The sequence below is a fragment of the Phoca vitulina genome, unplaced genomic scaffold, assembly GCF_004348235.1.
Source record: "Phoca vitulina isolate PV1807 unplaced genomic scaffold, GSC_HSeal_1.0 scaffold4, whole genome shotgun sequence".
Classification (NCBI taxonomy): Eukaryota; Metazoa; Chordata; class Mammalia; order Carnivora; family Phocidae; genus Phoca; species Phoca vitulina.
The window spans coordinates 29,617,707-29,633,311 of NW_022589707.1; the positions used below are offsets into that span (position 1 = coordinate 29,617,707).

A 15,605-nucleotide genomic window follows, 5' to 3' on the forward strand; every position below is an offset into this window, starting at 1 on the left:
TCTGTGGCAGTAACGCTCCACAATCAGGAAGAATATTCCCGACGGAACAAGGTTGTTACAACCTGTGTCTTTGAGGACTCGTCCATGAATAATGCATCATGTTTTGAAATTTAGAAAGACATGAGAGTCAGAAGAAGCCAAAAAAAAACAAGGAAAATTTAGGATCATGACTTCCTTTCCCACAGCCCATGCCTTCTTCATCTCTGTGGGAAGACACAGAGTAGCTAGCCCATGTCTTCCTCCATCTGGGAAGATTGCAAACACGGCAGCCTTGCCCGTGGGCTCTCTGTTTCACACCACGGCTGCTTTCTCTGCCCTCATCCCCTTCATGTCCTACTCCCCACATTCCCGGCCTGAAAGCAAAGGTCTACAGAAAAATCTTTACTATTTTATTGGCAAGACCAACTTAGAAGGGAAAAAAAAGAAAGAAGAAGTAAAACAAAGGTAAAAGCTTCCTCGAATTTCCTTCTGACCAATTATGTGACTTCCTATAGGTCCAGCTTGGTCTCTTTTAGATGGTGAGGGAAATTCAGGGGCAACACAAGCTTTGCCCCAATTAACTCTTGCAAACACGGAAAATTCAACGACACGTAAGCCCGGTTTTCATCTCTTGGCAGTTTGAAGAGCTGCACCACTCTGTGTAAACGGAATCACAGCTCATTTCCACTGCTTGGTTCTGCTCCTCCATGCTGAGGACTGACTTCATCATTTGCCTCACTTCATGTACATGATTGTCACTGGTTTCAGTTGATTGTTGAGTATTTTGGTATTGATTCTATTTTGTTATCTCACCACCTCTGTAGAGTTATTTCTAAGTCACTTGTAACTGTTACATCAAAGGAGGAGGGACATCTGACCATTCCTCAACAGTATTTTTAGTCCCTAGGGAACGTCAGTAGTCTGTCAAAAGACCTATAAAATGTCTTCAGCTGAAGATGTCGAAGACAGGAGGTTCTCATTCGAAGTGAAGACAAGGTGGAATCTGATAGAACGAGCAGGGTTGGGGCAAGGGAGGGTCATTCTCACGTGCAAACAGGCCTCTCCCTTAGGCAGCGCCCAGAGCAGCACTACCTCCCTCAACCAAAAATCTAAAATCTGAATCCTTTGTGTCTTTAGATCAAGGTCAAAGACACCACATTCCAATGTATGTGAAAAGACAAACTGCTGGACAGTCTGCCTGCCTGGTCAGGTTTTTGTGTCTCACATTGCCAGGAAGCCCACAGGTCATGGTATCACAAAGCTACTATTTCAGGAATCATCCTTCTCTGCTCTCCTGGGGCAGGAGTCCCTGTCTGGCTTTTCTTCAGAACCCTTATCGCTCAGAGTTCCCGGCATCTCACTCACATCTGCTATCAGAATGGCTCTCAAAGGCTCTTCAGAAAAGTGAAATAGCCCCTTCAACTGGAGCTTAAGCCAAGTGCAGTTGAGAAGGTCTGGATATGGGGGAAGGGAAGGAAATGAAAAGTAGAAAGTGGAGTGTTCTTCTGAAGACATTCATAGGTCTTTGACAAGAGATCATGAATGTTCCCTGGAGTTTAAAAATAATATCCACGAATGACCAGATGGTCCCCCACTTTTTTCAAAGATTTTATGTATTTGAAAGAGAGAGAGACAATAAGAGAAAGAGAGAGAGCATGAGAGGTGGGCGGGTCCGAAGGAGAAGCAGACTCCCCGCCGAGCAGGGAGCCCGATGTGGAACACCATCCCGGGACTCCATGATCATGACCTGAGCCGAAGGCAGTCGCTTAACCGACTGAGCCACCCAGGCGCCCTGATGGTCCCCCTTTTTAATGTACAACTTATTAATGACTTATAAACACTACAGAGCCTGAAGAACTTTCTATCAAATTCCCCGTTTTCACCAGAAGCAATACCCTCCCGTGTTACCGAGGAACAACCTGAAAGTCAGGGAAGTTGAGGAAGTGAGGAGAGGTCAAGGCAACACTACTCATGCATAGTACCAGAATCCAAACCCAAGTTTACTCCAAATCCATGATCTGCTCAGCCACCCATCCAAACGGAGCACCAGAATCATCACAGCAACTTTTTAAAAACAGGAGCTCCCAACCCCACCCCCTGCCTGCTAGCTCAGAATCTCTGAGAGTAAGGTTGGGACTCTGGGGGATTTTTAAGCCTCCCAGATGCTCCCTCAATGAGCACGCTGGCCACTGCGGTCTCCTGTTTGTGGCTACAGGTCGATACTGGTTTCTCATGTCTTATTTACACAACATTCTCCCCCCTCCCACCCCATTTCCAGTGATTACAATTCACTTGTTCTGTAGAACCAAATTGAAAACAATAAGAAAAAATTTTTTTCAGGCTGAAGTAATCATCTAATCCATTTTTAAGAAACCGCACACGTTCTTGTGATTAAAAAAATTATATAAAGAAACCAGCGCAGAGCCAGGCGTTTAGCAACACAACAAGGTAAATGCTTCCGTCTGTTTTCTCTAGCTATTCATAATTTAAAAACCAAGAAATATGGGGGTGTTAACCAAATCTTTTGGTTCAAGGACCAAAATCTTTTAAAAATCTTAAATATCAAGGCCTCTCCGAGTAAGACATTAAGACAGCATATTATTATCAGGTGCTGGAAGTATTACCATTATAAGCAATTGACATGGATGTATTTGATCAGTTGTTCTCATAAGATCTATATGCTTATCAAAATGCCCTCCATCCCCAACCAAAGGTAATGTCCCACCTATCTTCCCCAGGTTGGAAAATAATTTGTTACTAACATACCATATGACATAGATCAGAAGCCCATTTGGAGAGAAGACCACACCTCACTCAGCCTCCTCTTGGATCATCTGCAGCGTTGGCTCAGGGAAGCCCAGCACAACCCACACCACTGGGTGCGGCACAGACGTGCAATTCCCACTCGTTACATAGAATTAAGTTTGTTCTGACTTACTTTTTCATCACGTCTTTAAAAATCTCTTTCACCTTCACAAAAAGTAGAGTGCTATTTCTGTAATGTTTTTCCCATAAAAATTTTTACTGAGCTTTTATCTTCACCAACTAAGAATAAGGGGGAGCACAGGTTCCAATAAGAATTGTTTTCCTTTTTAAAAAAATACACTTCCTGACTCTGTGGAAAGATAGCTCATGGCCCTTTCTCCGTTTCACAGCTTCTTCTGCACAAACTCGTTCACAAAGGGGATAGACGACCAGTATTTTCTGACTCTCTTTCCCTCATCCTCGTCTGAATTTAAATGGGGTCATTATGTGAAGCTGGAATAAAATTATTTTATCCACCCTGACTCAGAGAAATCTTGTTTCCACTGAAATTATCTTGCTAAGCAATAAAAATGGGTTAGAACACAATGGTTTGTGCTGTATTTCTAAGACCCCTCAGTTATTCAACATGACATGCACACCAAAACTCTTCCGTTTGCCATGGGCTGTCATTAGTAAAGCAAGCAATTGTTTTTGTGTTATTTTTAATCCTCCAGGTGTGCTTTGTTCTTATGCAAAAGCCTTGCTTTGGAGATTGGCGTCCACCGGCAGAGTCTTGGACAGAGGGTCTTGGTCTTTCCCGGAGAAAAAAGTAACGTGTGTCCCCTAAATTGCAGCTCAGCCGCCAAGCTGGGAAAGCTGGAGCCTCCAAGTTCCTGGTTGCTGCCTGCCCCAGTGACCTCCAGGTGTCAACAGCAGAGTGTGGTGGGAAGGGCTGGGCTAGGCTCACCTGCAGGCGGTTGCCAAGGCAGAACTCTCTGAGGGGCTAGAGGAAGATGGAATAGAAACTGCATGGCCTGGGACCTGGGGGCAGATGGTGTGTGTAATCCTTCCATCACAGTGAAGCCCATTGCCAGGAAAAAAAAAAAAAAAAAAAAAAAAACCTCTCTCTGAGCCCCTTGTGAACACATTCAGAGTCCAAAGAATGATGCAAACCTTCTTTTCTTTTCCTATTAGGACATGTCTCAGGTCAGCTATCTCTTCTATTTCTTTTTCTCCTCCTTTGCTTGCTCCCTCCTTCCCCTGAAGCCTGTGGTCACGTTATTAGTGCCAGACAGACAGAGGGATTCCTGGCTCCATCTCAGGTAGGCAAATGTGGATCCTGATGTTCGTCAGACTAGATTATCTGGTAAACAATAAAACCCTCCTGCATTTATTGATCACCTCTCAGAGCATAGTAAATTTTTTGCTACAAAGCTTCTCACCCTATCATCCATCCTTGATCAGATGAGATCAGGATGCTATGGTCTTAAACACTGCAGCAGAAAAATTATTTTGGCTTTAAGTCCCAAAGATTTAATGCAGAGATTCAAATGTAGTGGGTTATTTCCACTATACCATACTTACTACTTTTAACAATTATAATAATAATAACTAGTACTTACTTTGTTTCTGATAGTTTTCAGTGCTTTGTCATCTCTTTTAAGCCTCCCAACAATACTAATAGATTTGATAATTATCCAGTTTTGCTGAAGTTAATTTTCCAAAACTCACGGTAAATAGTGGCAAGAAGATCCAAACCAGGAAGTTGGGTTCCCCAGCCCATGTCTCAACTGCCATTTTGGACTGCTGTGTAGGCAAAGGGTACAAAGTTTCAAAGTTTCAGTAATACAAGATGAATCGTTCTCAAGACCTTACATCCAGCATGGTGATGACAGTTAACAATACTGTATACCTGAAATGTGTTAAGAGGACAGATCTTAAATATTCTCACCCCCAAGTCCCCCCAAACACAAATGGTAAGTATAGAGGTGATGCATGTTAATTAATTTAATTGTGGTACTCATTCAACAATATATGTATACCAAAACATCAAGTTGTATACCTTAAATATATACAATTTTTATATGTCAATGATAGCTCAGGAAAGCTGTTTAAAAAGAAAGAAAAGTGGCGCCTGGGTGGCTCAATCAGTTGGGCATCCAACTGTTGATTTTGGCTCGGGTCATGATCTCAGGGTCCTGGGATTGAGCCCTGCGTCTCTCTCCCTCCTGATAAATTATTTTGCCACAACCCATCAAAGTGCAATAAGAATTTTCCAGTAAACACAAATTTTAGATTATTAAAATATTCTATATGATATCTATCCATATGAAGAGAGTAAGTATGCAGGACAAATGTTTTTGAGGGCAAAAATGGGTAAGTAAAATGTCTTGTGTTTATTTCATCAACTAGTGTTGTAAAATGTAAATGTGTGTGTATGTGTTTAATAGTTAATGACAGGTTTTTGATCAGCCCAAAATGACAGAATCGCAATTCATTCTTTTTTTTTTTTAAAGATTTTATTTATTTATTTGACAGAGAGAGAGACATAGCGAGAGAGGGAACACAAGCAGGGGGAGTGGGAGAGGGAGAAGCAGGCTTCCCGTGGAGCAGGAAGCCCGACGCGGGGCTCGATCCCAGGACCCTGAGATCATGACCTGAGCCGAAGGCAGACGCTTAACAACTGAGCCGCCCAGGCACCCCATCGCAATGCATTCTTCAATAAACTTGCACAATATATTTGTATTAAATAAAAGATTTTCTAAGACTCATATGCTTTTTAAGCTCATTTATATCACACCATATCTTATATCACAAACTGTGTACCTTACCTTTTGGGCTAAAACAGGGCAGGTTTCAAATATTCCAAATACACAATTTCCTACTGTAGCTTAGTAAAGACCACAAACCTATCAGATTGCTTCAAAATTAATCAGCAGAACACTGAAGGATTTTTTTCCAAAGAATGCCAACAAAGCTTTTATAATATATATATATATAACCATACAATCCTTTTGTTCCCCAATTGAATGTAAACTCTTCTAAAGTAGACAGATGGTTTGCACAAAGAGCTCAATAAACATTGGTTGAATAACTTAGGCTCTCTCTCTTGACCCCCACCCTACCATTTTTCATATCAATACTACTAGCACACATCAATACTACTAGCAAATACCAGAAGGCAATTGGCTCTGAAACCCACCCATCCCCTGTCCTTGGGGAAGAGTCAGAGTTTAATCACCTGAGCAGAATTTCTTTTATTGAGAAGAGTCATCACCTGGTTCCCTTGAATACAAATAACTCACTGGATTCATTAGGCTGTCACAGGAATTCATAAAGGCGCATGAGGTGCCATGAACCTCACTGGTACAGTGAACTTATTCTGGTGACAACACTCCTTTTGTAAGAGAAGGTGTAGGTACGGAGCCGAATTCTCTTGCTAACTGTTGGTTCTCCTTCATGCCAGCCACCCTAAACCCCAATGAAGCAGAAGGACCCTACCATAAAAAGAGCCCTTTTCTGGCTGCTATCCATGCCCCTTTGCCTTGGAGTTGCTCCCATCCCTGAAGGAGAAAGTTGGCCCCAGGGTTGGGATCACGAACCAGATATTCTGTTGCCTGCAGAAATGCGCATGCTCACTTCATATCCCTGTGCACGCCCAGTAAAGTGTGAAGCTCCGGCGTTAGCAGCTGCTTTTGGATGCTCATTTCTTTAGTTTTGTTCAGGGTCCAGTTGATTGAGTCGCTTTACAATCAGGCTGTTGATTTTCTTAAGATCGTCTATGTCCTTTCCCTCAGCTGTTAGTCTTCTTGACACATCATCCATCTTGTTTCCAGTTTGAACTTCAAAATAGAAAACAGACTGTGTTACATTGGTTTGCAGGCTGTTCCGTCGGGGCTCGTTAGTGCCTTGTGTTGGAGCTTAGCTGAGTGCTGAAAGGTCCCCTTGGCAAGTCCCCTGCTCCAATATCCCAGGCAGCCCAGAAACCCGGGAGAGAAATTGCTGAAGACTCAAGTTATCTACCAAGTGGATTATTTTTATAATTTATTGGGGGGGGGGCGCCTGGGTGGCTCAGTCGTTAAGCGTCTGCCTTCGGCTCAGGTCATGATCCCAGAGTCTTGGGATCGAGCCCCACATCCGGCTCCCTGCTCTGCGGGAGGCTTGCTTCTCCCTCTCCCCCTCCCCCTGCTTGTGTTCCCTCTCTCGCTGTGTCTCTGTCAAATGAATAAATTAAAAAAAAAAAATCTTATAATTTATTGGGGCCAGCCTCGACTACCTTTGGAAGCTCTGCGCAGATTTTGGCTGAGAAACATCACTGTGAGCAACCGAGGGAAACCCCCAGCATGTCTCATTATAAGCACGTCAGAGAAGGGATTGTTACATTGTCTTTTTCAGAGACCTCTTCTCAAAAGGTTTTCGGCTCCTCATCAGGAAATGAGGTTTTCTGGGTTTCAGCCTCTTTTGACATAGCTCTGCTGGTTCTGGATTACCAGCCCATAAACGAATATGTAAGAATTCCCCTCAGACCCTCCTAAGAACAGAGACAATACTTTCAAAATAAACAGAACTGACAATGAAGTCAGCTATGGAACGGAACACTCTGAGGTCTGCTGATCAGAGTTAAATTTTCCAGGCATCTTTCAGGAACTGATGATGTTGGTAACATGCCACGAGGCTTTCGTGGATAAACTAATGTGGGAAGGGCAACTAGACATTAGCACCTCCCCTCCAGACTTGGGACAAATTGTTGCTCAGAAGCTGCTTCTTCCCCAAGTTTAAAAAATTAGGATGGATGAATTAGGGTCCAAGACATGAAGGAAGGATCTTAATTGAGATTCGCTGCAGAGCAAGGCAGGAATCCCATTTGCTCCTGGGGGAAAATGCGAAACACATGAGATCCTTTCCCCTCTTGGGAACCTCCTAGAACATTAGTCAAACAGAGAAGGAAGCAGCAGTCGTGTTGGCTTAAGCGTGTCCCACGATACACTGATTCCAAATTAAATTCCAAAAAAGAAAAAGAGTTGCATGGGCAAAAAAGTTTACCGAAAAATTATATACTGACTTGCCTCTTGGAAACTCACAGGAAGTACAAAAAAAACACTTTGAGCATTAGCTCACTCAGCAATTCTCAAACGCATTTGACCATAGAATCCTTTTTTTCTCCAGACCACACTTAATAATATCCCATGCACCCAGTATTCTCTGGGATACACTGCTTGGCCACTACAAACTGCGACCAGAGGCATCCATAGTAATCTACCCTTGCTGTCTATTATTCCTTTTTTGGACAGAGATTATGACAAAAACAAAGGCCCCATGGGGTTTTTATTCTTTATTTTTCTAAGATTTTTATTTATTTACTTGAGAGAGAGAGACAGAGACAGCGAGAGAGCACAAGCGGGGAGGAGAGGGAGAAGCAGACGCCCCACTGAGCAGGGAGCCCGATGTGGGGCTCGATCCCGGGACTCGGGGATCATGACCTGAGCTGAAGGCAGACGCTTAACTGACTGAGCCACCCAGGCGCCCCAAGACCCCATGGTTTAATAAGAAAGTAATCAGTATAAAATAAGTCTTCTCTCTCTTATGTAAAAAGACCAGAGTTATAAAGAATATGGGTTCTTTCTCATCGGTGAATAGGCTACAAATTTGCACTAAATCCCACTGAGAGCAAAAAGATTTCCTTGTTAAAGATGAGCACAAGCCAAGTTCAGATGCCTGAACCAACTCTGGTCTTAGGTTAAGCTTTGTCTGAAAGCCACAGGAAGTCCTTACTTCATTACTTCAACGTAGGCAATGGAGGGCAGGGGAGCTCTGGAGCCAGGCAGATGAGGGTGTGGATCCCAGTTCTGCCTCTGATTAGCAGGGTAAACATGGAGAGGTAAACTCTCTGGGCCTTAGTCTCGCATTGATGAAATAGAAATATTAAATACTATCTTAAGAGGTAAAAACTGAAGATAATGGATTTATGTGTCTGGCACAGAGCAACTGCCCAATAAAGACATTCTTTATTCATGTCTTCTTTCCATTTCTTCATACGACTTTGCCCTCAATATAAAACACCAGCGGCAAATTTAAAATAAACCATATTTATAATGACGGTGATAAAGTGCATGCTCTTTGAGGTCGGGCGGGAGTGTCTTTGGGCACTTATCAGCTGTGGACCTCGGGCACGGTAAATAATCGAAGCCTCAGCATCCATAAAACCAGAATAATAGTAGATCCTACACCAGAGAGCTGTTATGAGGTTGTGAGCAAACAGACATCAAGTGCTTCGCCCAGTGCCTGCGACAGTGAGTGCCCAATAGATAGCATATGTTATCAGCATTACCCCTAATCTTACTACCTCTCATCCCACAGAAGAGAGGAGGTCCTTTGGGTGGCTCTCCTGTCTGTGGGCATACCTAAAATTTCCTCGTAGTTTAACTCAGCCATTGTCCCAGATGCGTGTGGCAGAATGATAATGGGAGCATTCATTTTGGTTGGTGTAACATTTCAGAAGAGTAACCCATGGGCTCTTTCTGGCCCTGAAGGTTCAGGAACAACCCACATCCAACAGGCCGTCAGATACAAGGGCACCGTTACTGTAAGGAGAATTGCCCTTGCAGCTTCGAGTGCAAGAAGGCAACGGCTGGGCGAGAGAGAAGCGGTTAAACACCATGCCTCCCCACCTGCCCCACCCCGAGGCTGGATAGAGACCTGTTCGCTGGAAGGCGGCAGTTTGGGGAAGAAAAGGCGTCGGAAGCTCTAAAAGAGTCACGCCCTCTGCCCACCTGTCTCCCCCGCACCACCACCACCTCTACCTCTAATCCTGAATGAATTTAAATTAAAGGCATTCCAAAGACATGGGCTCTACTTCTCCTTGAAGATTTTTGTAGGCTACACGGCCTGCAGAGTAAGAAAGGGCAGAAGAAATGACAGTGTGATGGATCCGGGGGGAAAAGCTATCAAAGATGACTCCCTCCTCTCGGGTCTGGGAAGGAGCTGAAAAATCCCAGATGATGGCCTGCAGGGGTCAGCTGAGAGAGAAGACTGGGGGGCTCGAGGGGAGGGGGCAGCAGCCCTGCCCCTACCAGGGCACTGAGGTCTGGGGGGTCTCTTGGCTGAGGAGCTGTGTGGGACAGCCCGGGTCACCAGGGGAGGTGGTGGCAGCTCACACAGCCCGGCCAGCGTCAAACAGGAGAGAAGGGCCTCACACCTCCCTAACGCTGCCTCCGGGACCCTGCCCCAGCCCTCAGTGCTTCCAGCTGATTCCTGAGAAGTGAGAAAACCTGGAAAGGGGTTCGAAGCCTGAATGGGACTCTCTGGTACAGAGCAGAATAAATGGAGGGGTTATGCCCCGGATCAAGCAAACCGAGAATCAGCAAGGATAAGCCGCCGACCATTTGACAGCGAGGGACTCCAAGTAAGACAATAAAGTCATAGTAGGCGTTTGTGAACTTTGGGCACTGTGGGCTCGTGTCCCCGTGACCCTCCCAGAGCTGCAGGGCTCACTCAGGGCACCCGCCCTCCCTCTGTCTTTCAGGGAGCGTAGCCGTGAGTGCCAAAAAGCAGGGACCCCTTGCCGGAACAAAGTTAAACAACCAGCTACAAAGTAAGAGCGTTTAAGTAATGAGAACATGTCGGTGGTACTTACCTATTAGAAAAATCACAAAGGAAATCAGGGCCAGGCTGACAATCAGCACCATTATCAGCCCCATAAAAAATAGACTATGACTTCCATTTCCTGAGTTAGTGCCAACGTCTGGGATTTTCTCCTGGAGCGCTGATAGGAAACAAAAACAACAATGACAAAAACTTCTCAGCAGGCAGCTTGTCCGCAGACCTGACCGGTCCCCCATGATTAGAGGTGTGAGTAGGGGATATGCCCATTTTCCCCTGTCATCGCCCTGGAGAGTGACTTATGTTTTAGGAATGTCTTTGGGCTGGTGCTCTTTGTGAATTTTTTACCTTCTTCAACATTGCTATTCAAAAAACAAGCAGGGTTAAGCAATCTCCTTGGAAAGTTCTTTGAAGATGGTGTTAACACTGAAGGAGCAGGACCTGGGCTTTTCTGTGGGTGAGTGGGGGAGGCTACATGCGTTAAGGGTTCAGAGCGATGGAGGCTCTATCACCCTTTCCCCCAACGTGACCCCCGAGTAAAACACAGCTGGCTGGGACACGTCTTCTGAGTAGAAGGCTGAATACTCTGGGATGTCTCCCAGGAAACTCCTTGCAACATAGGAGTGATCAGTTTAGCCCACACCCATTTAAACAGAAAAATGGCGCCGACGTATTTTGGTTTCTTAGAGCTGTCTCTGGGACGGACCTGCTCTGGAAACAAGGTTCTTTTAAATGTCCCGCAGTTAAACTGAGACCGTAACCATGCTCCTAGAGCAGCTTGGGTCAGCCCGAGCACGAAGTGTCTGCATGTGGCCATCATTTCGTAAGGCCTGCGTGCCTGGTAACACCCAAATTAAATTCAATAAGAAATAGAGAAACTTGGGGTAACAGAGACGAACGACTTCCTTTCTGTATTCTCTCCTACTTGGCATCCGTCCCACACACTGTGCTGCTCGACTGTAGCTCGGTGGGTGGCTTGTGTCCTGGGCTCCGTCACCCTGCAACAACTTTTGCTCCCTAATCAAAGCGATGGCCTAAGCCGGCACCCAAACACCTGTTTCTATTGAGACTGACTGCAATAAAGGCAGGTGAAAACCCGAATGCATTAAAATGAAGAAAAAAGCGAGACCTCGGGAAGGATTGAGAAGGGGAATGATAGATACAAATGTGGGACAGTCCGAGTTTAGAACGGGAATGGAACAAGCGGCCAGGGGAAAAATTAATGCTTGTGTTTGACTGTCAGAGTTTAAGCTGGAAAAATGGGGCTCAGAATGAGCTGATCGAGCTCGTTTACAATATTTAGGGAACAAAGTACACATTTAGTATTTAGCAGATTTTTGTTTTGCTTTTCCCCTCCTTTTTTTTAACCCTTTAATTGGGGCCATTTGTAATTTGTAAGCAGAAAATGAAGTTGACTTCTTTGCTCGGAAAAATTCTAATGACTTTTTAAAAGCTGGAGGAATGCGTGGAGCATATTCCAGGAATCCACTACGAAGTCAGAGCTCTCTAGGAAAGTGGGCCCCACCGGTGACCTGGCTGGGGTCCCCAGAAGGTGCAACAGCCGCCAAGAGGGAGAAGCAAACCTCTTGGAAGACCTGCAGCCTCCACCCGTTTCCAGGGAGAGACACTCCACAGAACGTCTCAGAACCATTGAAGACAGATTCCACATCTTTCTTAGGAGTCAAGCCCCTAAGCCTGCCAAGTATTAAGAAAACAAAAACAAAAATTGCCTGATAATAAATAGCCCTTCCAGAGCTGAGGTGTTCCTAATGCCTCCCCTGCCCGCCCCCACACACACCCCCACAGGGCCAGATTAGCATTTGCTATTTTTAGGTGACCTAGAAGCCAGGAAGGGCCACCAAGCCTGGCAGGGCACACATACGGAAAAGGTGCTGTGATCCGGCAGGACAGAGGTTTAGTTTGTTTAAGTCATTTATGGAATCCACAATATAAAGTTTTCTGTCTTCAGGCATGCCTCGAGGGCCGGTGTCCTGGGAATGATTCATTGTTCCTGGAAGAAAACAGTGACAGGAAGTAGAAGGCTGGGCCCAGAGCCCGGAGTCACAAGAATCACAGGCCACAGGCACATAAAGAACCCCCCACATGCATTACTTCCAGCTGAAGGTCTAGAAAAGCTGTACTTGTCCAGAAGGAAATTTTTCCATGTGGGGACAACTTTGTACCTTTTTTTTTTTTTTTTGCTTGGCTTGCCAGGAAGCTCAGACTCAAGTGTGTGGCCCAATGTGAGCCCTTTACACCTTGCTTCTCTGAATATCCTCCTCCTCTGATTTCTCAGTTCTCACTATTTTTCCTGGGCCTGCTTTTTATTTTGTAAGTTATTTTAAAATATTTTTTCTTTTATTACACTATATTCTGGTGAGATACCTCAAATCCTTTGCCCAAGAAAGATAAAACTAAGCTAGTCAGCCTGTGGCCCGAAGATTCTGAAGGGGGAAGAGAGTATTACAGTGAACCATCCTAATTGCATGAGGCTTTAAAACAAAACTGCAATTTTCTTTTAAAGATTTTATTTGTTTTTTGGGGGGTGGGGTGGGGCAGAGCAGAGGGAGAGAGAGAATCTCAAGCAGACGCCACACTGAGCATGGAGCCTGATGCGGGGCTCGATCCCACAACCCTGAGATCATGACCTGAGCTGAAATCAAGAGTCAGACGCTCAACCAACTGCACAAAACTGCAATTTTTATATTCTCACTCAATATGGCATATGAGTTTCTACCTTAAATGTATCCTTTAGCCATGAGATGCTGGCTGGGAGTCCTCAGGACAAAATCTTCACAAGCTTAGGTGCAACAGACAGGAACCCTACGGCAAGCTGGAGGCTAGACTCTGCGACATCTGAGGTCGCTTCCCCCTGAGTTTCCTTAGATCGAGGTCACTTACATAATACAGAATTTTAAAAGTGAGGCTTACATTTTCTAACAACAGCACAACTTCAACCCTGAAAAGCCTGAATGGATTTAAAAGGTCTATTTTAAGATGTCTGTCCAGCACAACAGAGAACTTGCAGCCTTTTAATTACATGAAATACAGGGCTCTAGGAAGACAAATTCAAATTACTATCAAAGCCGTCTCTTTCACAGTTATCTCTTTTCATAAAATGAGTCTAATAGTGATACATGTCTTTTTGATCTGAAAGGGATTGTAGACATGTTCTAGTCTGGTCCCCATCCTTCCTCCAAGTGAGGAAATCGAAGCTGAGCTGGTGAATGCCCAGGATCATACATTTAGTTAGCTGCAGAGCTGGAAGCGGGCCTCTTGCTTCAGAGTTCATGTGTCATCCCTTTCTTCTTCACATCCCTCCCTAACCCTCTTTCAAGCCTCGGCTCAAACCTCACCTCCTCTAAGAATCAACCTGCCTTTCCTTTGTGCTTTTGCCGGATGCGGTACATTCTTCCACCAGGACACTTACACTATTTTATAGCATTTATTACTCACATCTTTGACTTTCCCAACTGACTGAAAATTCCTGAGGGTGGGCACCAATCCTATTCTCCAAATATCCAGCGTCAAATGTATAAGCCAGTGACTTACGGTAAGTGGGAGCAACTAAAATATTTTATTCAAGAGTTGAAGCTCACCATTTTCAAAAGAATCTGAGGCAGTTAATCATAAATACACTAACAGAAATAAAACTGAGTGTAAAAATCCTCATGTGATATCTACCTGGTCTCTGGTAAAGTTGATAAACCTTGTGCCTGCTGATAAGCAACACACTAATTCCTGTGAACATTTTAAATTTTTCTTTCAATAGCAGTTACAGAATGAAAAAAAATGGGAGAAACCAAATTCAGGGGAAAGAAAGATGTGAACATCTGTAGAAGATCTGAAAAAAGAACCAGCCATTTCCTAAATAGATTAAACTGCATTCGAAAATATTAAAAACCAGGAATTTCCCAGTGATATTTCCCAGTGATACCTGAAACCCACTAGTACCTGTGGGGGGAAAAAAAAAAAAATGCTCCTGAAGCCCTAAGAAAAACAGTGAGTTCAAAATGGACTGGGGCGCCTGGGTGGCTCAGTCAGTTGAGCGGCTGCCTCTTGATTTTGGCTCATGATCCGCGCTCAGCGCAGAGCCTACTTGAGATTCTCTCCCTCTGCCCCGCCCACCACATGGGCTCTCTCTCTCTCTCTAAAACGACTAAATAAATCTTTTTAAAAAATGTCATGGACTAATTAAACTTTTTCTCAATCAAAGCTAAAAACTGAACAAGGTGTTTCAGTTATCCTGAAATTTTAATTAACAAAACCACATGATTCTCTGGGTACTTTAGATTAGCTACTACTAAAGCACCTTAGATACTGATATTACTGAATCCCAATACACCCATGGAACATTCCTAAGGGAATGACATGAAGTGATCATTTTTTAAAAAGCAGCAACTGCATATAAAATAAAGGAGCCTTAGAGATCAATCAAATCTTATCCTCTCACAGACAAAACCGTAGGGACTGAAGCATGGTCACAGATTCTGTTCTTCCAGAAATGTTTCGCATTTTATCATCTCTTACACTTTACTATCCCCAATACTAATATCTGATGAGGCGTAAAGGTTGTATGTGTCACATCATAAGATCATCATTCCGGCCACGGCTTCTATTTTAGGCTTGGTGACTGACGCCTGGTTCATTTTTGGGTCTCTGACTTAACATCCTTGAGCCTTAGCTTCCCCGTTAGGAATGGAATTCCTAGTGCTCAAATCTCATACTGAAGCTTAATCGACATTTACAAAGTGGAGGGCCAACTGGAAAATCATAGCCACAAAAGCTAACCTAAGAGCCGTGCAGCTAATTAAATCTCCAAATGATTAGCCTTGCTACTGACAAAGGTGACTAGTGCAACATCAAATCCAAAAGCACAAAGGCAGCAACTTTGAGGAAGCTATGGAGTGCCCTGAAAGTAAATTTCTTCTTCAGGGTAAAGTCACAATATAAATAGATGCCATTTGCATGTATTTTTAGATTAACTACAACATGCGAATGGAAAATAAAGAACTGGCAAAGAAAACAGAGTTGGGTGTCCGTGGTTCATGGCCACCCAGGGCTCACCAACGACTCTGTGAGTAAATGGATACAGGATCACCTGGCCCTAAAACCAGGACCCACGGCTCTTGGCATCCAGTTGTTGCTCTCTTTGGCACCTCCATAGAAGGGCAACAATCAGCAGGGCTGGTTACTAAATTCTGCATCACACTAGCTCAGCCCTCCTCCCTGACCCTGGTGTGCAAATCTGCTCATTGAGATTGACCAAAGCAGTATCCTTT

General features: G+C 44.3%; 1 protein-coding gene across 1 annotated transcript; it reads right to left on the bottom strand.

The window, feature by feature from the left end:
- Window positions 1-6,390: 6,390 nt before the first annotated feature.
- On the bottom strand, window positions 6,391-12,329 carry LSMEM1 (leucine rich single-pass membrane protein 1). The gene is made up of 3 exons (XM_032401192.1): window positions 12,206-12,329; window positions 10,358-10,486; window positions 6,391-6,566 (listed from the first exon to the last, which is right to left on the bottom strand). Exons 1-3 carry the CDS (start codon window positions 12,327-12,329, stop codon window positions 6,436-6,438), a joined length of 384 nt encoding a protein of 127 aa, XP_032257083.1. The 3' UTR covers window positions 6,391-6,435.
- Between the last annotated feature and the right edge of the window lie 3,276 nt (window positions 12,330-15,605).

What these genes read in the sequence shown, in the direction of transcription:
- LSMEM1 (XM_032401192.1), bottom strand. Translation starts at nt 12,329, where the DNA reads ATGAATCATTCCCAGGACACCGGCCCTCGAGGCATGCCTGAAGACAGA. An exon ending in CGGATCACAGCACCTTTTCC is followed by an intron (nt 10,487 to 12,205) that starts GTATGTGTGCCC and finishes GTTTCCTATCAG; the next exon opens with CGCTCCAGGAGAAAATCCCA. An exon ending in CTTTGTGATTTTTCTAATAG is followed by an intron (nt 6,567 to 10,357) that starts GTAAGTACCACC and finishes TCTATTTTGAAG; the next exon opens with TTCAAACTGGAAACAAGATG.